Source organism: Sinocyclocheilus rhinocerous, unplaced genomic scaffold (assembly GCF_001515625.1).
Source record: "Sinocyclocheilus rhinocerous isolate Xijiao unplaced genomic scaffold, SAMN03320098_v1.1 scaffold548, whole genome shotgun sequence".
NCBI classification, from domain to species: Eukaryota; Metazoa; Chordata; class Actinopteri; order Cypriniformes; family Cyprinidae; genus Sinocyclocheilus; species Sinocyclocheilus rhinocerous.
In genome coordinates, this window is record NW_015664702.1 from 1,459,929 (window position 1) to 1,470,558 (window position 10,630).

Genomic DNA, 10,630 nt, shown 5'->3' on the forward strand with positions numbered 1-10,630 from the left:
AAGCATGGAAAAAAATAAATAAATACAAATGCAGTCACCTGACAATCAACTCTTGCACATTATTAATTATGTTAACATCCTTCAGCAGAGCATCAGTGTGCAACAGTATGTCAAGGTCGGTCCTCTCATAATAACCCCTTTGTGGCTTTACAACGCTGCGACTCAGCTTATAAAGACAAGTTGTGAGGTTACCCAAATTATTCACGCCCCTCATCCTCAGATGCAGCCTTCATTTTCCGTAGCTATAAAAAGATCCACATCATGCTCAAAGTGGAATAGGACCCTTGAGCCTAGTGAGGCACTGGGTACAAAGCAGACCTCTTTATCATTGAGTAGAGGGCCAGGTCAGCTTCCCTCCCAGCTTCCTCTCAACACTCGACACAGCAATTTAAAATCCACCAGCAGATACAGCTGTACCAATATTTTAGTCTGTCATGGTATAGAGGGCAAATGGTGAAGTTCTTTTAAAGCACCTCTAAAGATCAAAGTAGCATTGAAATAATCCATCGATCCAGCGGATTCTAAACAACTAGCAATCTCCAAAAGGAGTTTGCGATCGTTCGATGCAAACCCTCGTTTTGAAGTCATCTGCTTGCATATTGCTAGAACGCTATAATTTCACCTGTTCGTAATAGTAGTTTACCTCTATTATTAGCATAAGGCATAATAGCAGTTATCGATTTCTTGTTGTTTCCCACACCGTAAGAAGAGTTGACCCTATTTAGCGCCGTATTGTGTGCGCCGCTCTCCTGCTTGAAGAATAAGTGGTTTGTGAGCAGAACCAGTACATAGAAAATACCTGAGTTGAGGGGTTTGCCAAGTAACGGGCTTGGTGTATTGATCTGAGCTATTGAATTCACTCCTGTCAACTTACAATGGGCCTGCGATTGTTGGTTACCTGGTAAAAGCTATAATCAAGCTGGTTTTAATTTCCAAGAAAATTCTATAAGAAACGACATCATATTTATTGATGACATAAACATATTTTGGTCAATATAGTGCAATAAGTGCAAAGCAATCAAAACAATGGAAACGATAAGGGAAAGAGAATTGCGAATGCTTGTATAAAAATAGGTGTTACATTAAAATATCAGTATTACACAACATAATTATTACTTCAATTATTATTTATGAACTTTGATATAACATATTAAAAATACATATTAAGAATGAATACACATATTCATTTTTAATATATAATAGTTATTCTAATGTTAGCTGGGAAGACCCTATGGCCTTCCATCTTCCAAAAAAGTGCAGACAGCATACAAAGACACTTTTCCTTTGAAATTGTTAAATGATGCAAAGTCTCTCTTCGACATTGGGGTGTGCCACTGCTGAAAAAAAGCCACTTGTACAATGCAAGCTACAGTAAGTGATCAGAAACTACAAACGAAATGTTCATACAGAAAATCATGGGACATGACACATATAATATTGATGAGCATTGAAAAAAAATTGAAAATACATGGCAAAGAGTATACCAATAAATACAGTACTTACTTACAGACTAAAGCAGATAAATTGTCCTGCTCGATTGGATGCGCTGCTGTATAGTGTTTCTGTCAGAAAGTTGTGTTTTTTTTTTCTTTTGTTCTTGTATGCGAAACCCCTCCCCGACCCCCTTAAGTTCACAATATTTGTATGATTATATTCCTGAAAATGTATTTGGGTGAGATTAACCTGTACACTTAGATTTATGCGTATTCAATCATCCACTTAAAAAAATAGATTTTGCATCGCCAGTTTTATATCACAACTCGTGCTTTCATCCAAGTTCTGCGAGCTCTATTTATTTATTTTCATTCTTAGTTATTTCTGTAATGCCATGTGGTTCTGAAATTAAACTAACATAGTTCGGCACACCCCACTTAAGGTTTTGGATTTTTTTTTTCTTTACGTTGATGTATATTGTGCCAAGGCACCCTCCAGTTTGAGTCAGTACAAGGGGAAAAATGCTTCTACTGCATTTATAGATAGACCAAGATTTAAAACTGGCTCTGTGTTGTCTGTTTCTCAAGAACTTCGAGGTAGTCCGGCTCTATTTGAAGTTTTGCCTTTAGTTCTAAATAGTCGTTTCTATTGGGCTCCACAAAGACAGTACTTGGCGCTGTACCATATAGCATAGTCTCTCGTATTCCTTCAGGATGTAAGAACTGGCGCCTGACGTCGAAGTTTGGTTGGTATGTGTACGGGACGGGGCCAGTGTACTTATATTCAAACCTGCTGCCAGCAGTCGATGGGGATTTATCCGGCTCCAGGATTCCTCGGAAAAAGTGTTCCGCATCCTGAACAGGGGATGGCTGCTCACGAGGCTCGATGGTGCTCACTGTGTAATTGGGGCTCCTCAAGGTGACCTCCTGGTCCTCGTCGGCATTACTCCTGTAGGTGACCTTGAGTTCATGTAGATCGGGGTAATCCTCTACAGCGTTCCCTTCCCGGGACCTGTAGATTGGGTTTTTGCACATGTGACCGAGCGGATGGGGGATGTACTCGTAGACGTGACCCACTGGGGCCTTGACCTTGGGGACGGAGCGATTGCTATAGAGATTGTACTGCAGGTTGAAGGAGCTCACGTCGGAGTTGTTTGTGCTGGTACGGTCGCTCTGAGACTTTTTACGCCTCTTCATCACCACCACAAACAGGCCGGCTGCCACAAACACTGACATAATGAAAACAAGGAGGAGGCTGAGAATGAGGACAGACAAAGGAACATTACTGGAAGGGATGTTAAACCTCTGGGGTGTCTCCGTGGTGGTGATCCTGTCTGCCAAAGGCTCCTCGGAAGGAACCACGGTGGACACGATGACATCGGAGTAATCTGGACACAACTGTTCAGAAGGGACGACCCGCATATCCTGTCCAGCAAGCCGCTTGGGAGTCACGCATTTGACGTCATTGACCACCGTTCCCGTGTTCAGCTGCTCCAGCCAGATCTTCATGCCGACCACATCGCAGGAGCAGTCCCAAGGGTTCTCGAACAGGTCAATCTGAACCAGTGCTTTCAGCTGGTCCAGAACTCCGCTCACAGGCAGGTTTTGAAAGTGATTGCTGCGAAGGTTGAGGCGAGAGAGAGACAGACTAGAGAAGATGCCTCCTGGCAACGTTTTTAAAAGATTGTTATTGAGGAAAAGTAGCTGAAGGTTGGGTACAAAGCGAAAGGTGCCACCTACAATCTCTCGAATCTTATTATATTCTAAATACAAGTACTGCAGACTTTTTAGCCCAAAGAACATATCTGCTGTGAGTCTGTCAATCAAATTGCCATTCAAGTACAGCCTACGTAGGTTAATTAAATCCCCAAAGGCTCTGTCGTGTATGAGTGCTATCCGATTGTTTCCCAGGTGCAATAAATCCAGTCCCTCAGCCTCCACAAAGTCAGATCTACGCACGACAGGGATGTAGTTCCCTGTGAGATACATCTTTTTAGGATTGTATGGCTTGGGCTTCAGATCTGATATGTTTTCAATCTTCCTTTCCTGGCAGTTGACATTTAGCCCCAGGTCAGAGATTTGCAGATTGCATGTACAGGTGGTGGGGCAGTCCAAAGGCACGGGAGATTTGGTCTGAAAAGCAATGATGGGCCCGTAGTTGTAGGGGTTTGCTGGGATTCGAGAAGTGGGCTTGGACTTGGTTTTGCTGGATTGGCGGGTGCCCTTGGTTGGCCTGGATGAGGATCGCAGGACGGCCGAAGATGTGGCGGATGCCGTCACGGCCGCCGGCGTGGTCTGGAAATAGCCACTGGTGGTGAGCGGGGGTGGGGGGCGCATCTCGTACTCTGATATGGCTCTTCTGGGACACAGTTCCTGCTTTGAGACCTCGTCCAGATCCCTGCCATGGAGCCTGAAAGGAGTCTCACATACCACCTCCCCCACCAGAGCTGTGTAGGCGATGCTCTCCAGCCAAGCCTTAAGCGCAATGAGCTCGCAAGAACAATTCCACGGATTCTCCTCGAGCTGTAATTCCACTACTTTGTCCATATGCTCCAAAAGACCGATGTAAGGGAACATTTTTAAGCGGTTGCCCCTAAGATCCAGGTGTGTCAAGGGCACGTTCCGGAAAATGTTTGTGGGCAGAGAGGACAACAAGTTGTCATTGAGAATCAGCACAGTCATTTGTTGAAGCCTGCTCAGAGCATTAGGTTCAATAGTGCTAATGAAATTATAGTCTATCTGAAGGTATTCTAGGCTCTCGAGTCCGACGAAAGTGTCGTCTCTAAGAATGTCTATTTTGTTATTGTTCAAATGTAATCTCTTTAATCCCTGGAGTCCGTTGAATGCCCCGGTCTCCACCTCAGATATGTCATTATTACCTAAATGCAAAATGGTAACTCCGGTATAGTTGATGAAGTCATTGGCAGACAGTCTTTTCAGCAAATTACCTGTCAGCAAAAGATGGTACATAGAAAACTGCACTGGGCTTATTTCCGACAGCCGCACAATGCCCCTGTTCTCACAACTGACCGTCAGAATGCCTTCCTTCTCCTCGCAAGTGCACAGATTCCTACAGATCTCCCCATAACTGTCATACATCTCAACCAGACTCAGAGATGTGGCAACCAGCAATATTATTTTCAGTATCCAGATATGCATTTTCTTGTGCAGGAATGGCCCAGCTCACGGTAGTGCAGTTGCAGTTTGTGGTGTCATCTAGAAAAGGAAAAGATGCGATGAATGTCTGTTACATGAACACGCAATCTCCACATCTGAAAACTACATTAAACAGTGGAAAATCCCAAAATGTTACAGGAATATCTCAAAGACAAATTTGCAGGATCCTTCCCATTAATGCAAAGCAAACTCTTCCTGCCTAATGCAAAAGCAGATTCTGATATGAATAACCAATGTGCACTGTTCTTTAGCCTAAACTGTGCAATGCAAGTGGTCTTGAACTGATTCAAGATTATGTTTAGGTTATCTGTGTTTAATAATATCAGAATAGTATCATACCAAAGTCTATCACTGACATCTATGCAAATACATTGACTTATTCAATACAATACATCATGCACATTATGTAATGCTCATGATACTGCAAATACAACCACATTTATTTTCATCACGGCATTCAGGCACATTTATAAAGATATAGAGGGGAGAACGAAGGGGGGAAAGAGACAGAGAGAGAAAGCTCTTGCTCCTTTTAAATTTAAAGTAACATTGACTGGCAGAAATACTCTCCAATGCGCAATTTGGGAATGAATTTCCAACATTTAATCCGGCGGCATCTCAACTCAAAGAGGCAAAACGTAAAGCCAGTTGCTCGTGCACTGAAGAAATCGACATGGTTTCCAACTTGAAAATCTGCCGCTGAACGAGACAGATGAGCAGATCTACATATCATTGCAACTCTACAAATCGCTTTTTAAACATATGTATTTTTTATTTTTTTTGTCTTAAACCAAAGACTCTTGCCATACCCCAATGCAAATAATATTTCCCGTACTCACCCCACATATCCGACGACTTCAGTTTTTATCAACTCTCAACGAGTATCGAAGTTAAACCTCGGAGTGCACGACACATCTACGTTTCACAAAGGTGCCTAAGTTGAATTCATCCCTTTGATGCTATATGTGACAGTCATAGCTCATCCCTCAGGCGACAAAGACGCGAGTTGATTAAAAGCAAAAGCAACGTCATCGGTTATAGCCCGATTCCATCTTGATGGGGAGCAAACAATACTATATTAAACCATTTTGTTGTGTAGAAGCATTTGTATTCATGCTAATCAACCCCTCTCTCTCACACTCCCCCCACCCCATCCCACATAAACACACACTTGGACGCACAAAGCACACAATCGGACGCACAAAGATACTCTCTTACACACACACACACACATTCACAGATATAGCACATAAGTCTAAGGCGCTATAATACGATCCGAAAGTCTACACTGGTCATGTTGATTTTCCAGAAATTGAATAATAATAATAATAATAATAATAATAATAATAATAATAATAATTCAGAAGTAAACAGTAATATAACTAAGCCGATTCATCACAAAACAGCTGCACCCAAAGCCGGTCTTTCCAAAGCAACGCGTAATGCCTCATAATTGAGGTTCCTAAATCTAACGCCCGAAGCTTGTGAAGCACATATGAAGTTGCGTAACGCATACATAACTGAATATTTCACAAGCCGACACAAGTGTTCAAGAGGCAGTTTTCTATGCCAGCGCGATAACTGCGTTTCAGCACCACGGACAGCTCCAGCCGCAGCAAAACGGGCTTCGTATACGATTGCTTGCTTTGCTTTGGAAGACAATCCATGTTTCTTACCCGCTTAAACGTGGTAAATTCGAAAACATCATGAGCACGGCCAATCCGAAATCCTGAAGACACCGGTGCCTCTTTTGCCCGACTGTATAATAATCCGTGAAGTGGTTCGTGATCAGCCTGGGTATCGCAAACTCTCCCTGGAAACGCGACGGTCAGCTGGCTGAAAACAGGAAAAACGCAAGTTTAGGAATTTGTCTTGACGTGCATTGCCGTTCCCTGGCAAAATCCAACCAGTGCAATGTCCATTTTAAACGAAATGTATCCACAAGCAAGGCAGTCTATCCTTTTTTCTCAGAAACGGACGCGCAAAGTACGCATCCCCGAGACGCTTGTGAGTGGTACGGCTGGTATCGCGTTGTATATTGCCGGATGTACATGTGATTTCTTCGCTGATCTCTGGTTCCTCCAATGCAGTGTTGTCTGTTTTCATATTTCTGTATTTTTTATTCTTGTTTTGGCAAGAGGTTCCCATAAATCCGTCTTTGGAGATGTGCTTCCATCTTAACTAGTGTTTCAACTAGTGGAACTTGGATTTCCATTGGCTCACTGTTGCTGTACTGTCGTCAGATCAATTGTAAATTTGGGGCAGGGTGGAATATTTATGAGAGGACTTAAAATAAGAGCTTCGTGTACAATATGTTGCTCGCACACTGCCCTCTCTCTATCTAATTTTACGCAACAGCATAATTGAAGGGTGATGGCGATGGTAAGACAATCGGAGAGAGAAAGAAGAAGAAAAAAAGGCACAGTGAGATAGAGAGAGAGAGAGGGAGAGAGAGAGAGAGATGCCCATAGAGGGCAGTGTAATTCGGTAAAATAATATTTTGCCATTTGTATGCAGTACACGACACATTTAACTTGTTATATCCTATAGTTCAGTTTCATTTAGCATAATGGGCACAACGCATATGCTAATCAAAACTGCAGCCAGTTTACTTTACACAAAATAAAGGTATATTAATGCATAAGACTGGCAACGCAAACTTTTATGTTGTATTTTGTCATTTAATCAACCTAGGTGAGAGAGAAAGACCTCAGACAATGTTCCATCAACCACATCGCCCTTAAGGCAGAGATCAGCACTGCTTCTAAGTTTGCATGGAGCAAGATTTTACTTCTAATCCCTGATCTTTCGGAAACAGATAAGCTAAATGACAATTTTGGATTACTGATGCATTATTTGTCACCGGCAAGCTGATAGTATATTATCAGATAAACAGGAAAAGAAAAAAAGACTCATAATGTGACCCCTGTAAGTCACACTGTTAACTGAAGTCACACCTACATGTATATGGATGTCACTGTATTAGTTCACAAAAAAAAAAAAAAGAATATTGAGGTTTGGATGTTAAAACAATCAAAATGTATAAAGTGAAAAAAAATAAAAAAAAAATATATATATATATACTAAAATAACTAACTTATGAATGAAATAATTAATTGATTAATTAATATCAAAACTACACAAATTTGACTACGCAAAAATGCCTACCTTACATCTGGCAAAATAAGCTCATGCAGCATTTGGTGTTTGGTTTGATGTTTTGTCAGTCATCTACTGCGAAAACATTTTAGCATGGTTATCCCACACTAAAGTATCCAAATACACACTTTCTAGGCCTTCAGACCAGTGCTAGATGTTTTCTGAAACATATCACCCTCCTTAACTGCCGGCCGTAGATTTAAAAGGGCTCAGCTCCAATTGCACCTCAAGAGCCACTGAGCACTCAGAGTGTAAATAGAATTAACTCTAGCATGCTAAAGCTCACATGTCCTAAGGAATCTCCTCCTTTGTCCTCTTTTGTATGCTAATTCGTAATGTCCACCTCCCTTCTCATTCCAATGAGGACAGTAAGCGAGTGTGACATCTACAACATCTTTAGCGTGGCATTGAAATTAACCACTAAGATGCATTAAATTATTTAAGTCACAGGCTGTGGCTAATCGCATTAAACGGTTACAGTTATAGGACATTTCCTGTTGTGAAGGACAAATCTCCAGAACTGAAATACCATTAACGTAATCTTTCAGAAAGTCCCACTCAGCATACAGTTACAGCCAAAATGCATTACATTCACTGTTCAGCAAACCTTACTGCTTCTAGTGCAAACTTTCCACAAATAGGCCACTACTTTTTCACAAATCAAAAAAAAAAAAAAGACCTGGCCTGTTTCTAAGCAAGATTCATTAAAGTAATTCTACGCACAGGAGAATTACATTAATCGTGCATTTACATACGATGCATTCTAAATTCTAGATTCTAAATCTAAAATGTAGATGCATTTATTTATTTATTTATGCATTTATTTATTTATATATATTAAACTTGCAATTACATCAGATCTACTGCATTTTTAAATGACCCCACAATAACTCCTAGATATGACAAAATCAACTGATTCTTTACTGTGGGAGAAATACTGCAACAAGAAAAATAAAGCTATATTTCATCAAAACATCTGTAAATAATGACGATGATTGGAACGGAATTGAATTTGAAAGATGCTGTCTTCATTCCTAAAAGAAGGCTTTGTAAGGGTGGTTTCCCTACAGTGGTTCAGGCTGTAGGATTGCCGAATGACTACAGAAACGTTGTCAGCACGATGGTATAAAACTGTACATTTCTAGTCTATTACCATCCACTGCCACTTATACCAATGACAGAAATAAGCGCAGTTAGAATAGCCAAATATGTGGTAGCAAATGAGAGTATTGCTATAGTGCAGGGATGGCGAACGTCAGTAATGTTGAGCCGCAGCCCTGCAGAGTTTTGCTTCAACCCTAATCAAACACACCTGAGTGACTATATTGTATTGCAATAGGTAGTACTTCAAAGTTAATGTGGAATCAAGACTAGTTTGCACATAATTTATAATTGAAATGGTTTAATAACAGAATTTTGTTATGGGTATACTTGAATTGGTAACAAAATAGATGAAGGATGGTAAAACATAACCACTTGATTGTACCCAACATGTATGTAAAATGTTACCAGAGAGAAAGAGAGAAGGAGAGAGAGCAGAGCCCCAAAAAGAGGGCCCCAGTGAAGAGAGAGATCACCAGCCAAGAAAAGAGAGAGCAAAGAAAAGAGACAGAGCAACAGTTGCAATCTTATTTTATCCCTTCCTTGACCATGTGACTAAAAAACAAATGTGAGATATTCAAACTGACCAATCAGCAGATTACAGCTTCACCCACTGTGCAAAAGGTGTGACAATTAGCAGACCCCCGTTGGATACACATCTTGGCCTACAGGCCTTGATCACTATCAGCACCCCTGTGCCTTCAGGAATTCCAAATGGACCTTTTGTTATGGAAGATAGGTTTGGGACAGGAAAGCAGAAGTCTTTGATTATTTTTGACCCTACAAAGTCCCCCCTTGGCACAGACTTCTGGTCCAGAGTTGTTGCAGTTGCAGCTGGCCAGTCTTTGTTCTCCTTTTAGCCCTGTGTGAGAGATCTTCATCGAATGGTGTTGCACCCTTCATAGATATGCAAATTGTCCATCGAATACTTCACACCTCCACAAGAGCCGGCACTGCTCAAAGAACAACAAAACAAACAATAACTGGATGGAATTTGGGGTCTGTAAGAATTGAAGAACCTCAGACACTTTGATCATCTGAGATACACTCAGACACTTTGATGAACTGTAAAGCTGATACCATTTGTCTGGACCGGAGGATGGCCACAGTCTGAAAAGACAAAGAACTCTTACGAGAATCAACAATGTGAACTCTGTCTCAGAAGCCTAACATCCAAGACAACACACCCGACTGAAAGAGACAAAAGTTTTACACCTTATGTATGATTCTCCACATCCACTTCCTTTACTCAGGCTACATTTACACAACAACGATGTAGTCAAAAACTAAAAAGTTTTTCCCTTGTGTTTTTAAAAAGTTTCACATATACATGACAGCATTTTCAAAACAATTCACGTTTACACATATCCGCGGACACGGCCAAAAATGTTGTATTATGTATGCCAGGCCAGTAGTTGGCGCTGTCACCATGTTAGTAAACAGTACCTGTAGGGAAGTGACGATTATATGTTGTATATGATGCATCTCTGCTGTTGGTAGTAATATTGATGAAGTAAATCCACACCAGCGTTAGCAAACTCTTGAGCAGCAACAACAGTACCATGTACTCCGCCATTGTTGCGTATGTTTGTTCACGCTTGCCTTTAAAATCGACACGTACTGCGCATGTCTACATACCTAACATGTACTGCGCACGCGCATGACGTCACCGTTTTCAAAGATTCCCATTTTGGGTGTTTACACGGAAACAATAACGGTGGCATTTCAAAAACTTGCACTTTGAAACCTGTTTTCAAAAA

The 10,630-nt window shown here is 41.2% G+C and overlaps 1 protein-coding gene across 2 annotated transcripts; it reads right to left on the minus strand.

The window, feature by feature from the left end:
* Positions 1-1,212: 1,212 nt before the first annotated feature.
* Positions 1,213-6,973, minus strand: LOC107730401 (SLIT and NTRK-like protein 5). Of its 2 annotated transcripts, none has more exons than XM_016541243.1 (2): positions 6,287-6,973; positions 1,213-4,649 (listed from the first exon to the last, which is right to left on the minus strand). In XM_016541243.1, the coding sequence occupies exon 2, from the start codon at positions 4,590-4,592 to the stop codon at positions 1,989-1,991; it is 2,604 nt and encodes an 867-aa protein (XP_016396729.1). In that variant the 5' UTR covers positions 4,593-4,649; positions 6,287-6,973; the 3' UTR covers positions 1,213-1,988. The 2 variants fall into 2 exon arrangements, with proteins under 2 accessions (XP_016396729.1, XP_016396730.1); XM_016541244.1 differs by lacking the exon at positions 6,287-6,973 and adding an exon at positions 5,450-5,521.
* Between the last annotated feature and the right edge of the window lie 3,657 nt (positions 6,974-10,630).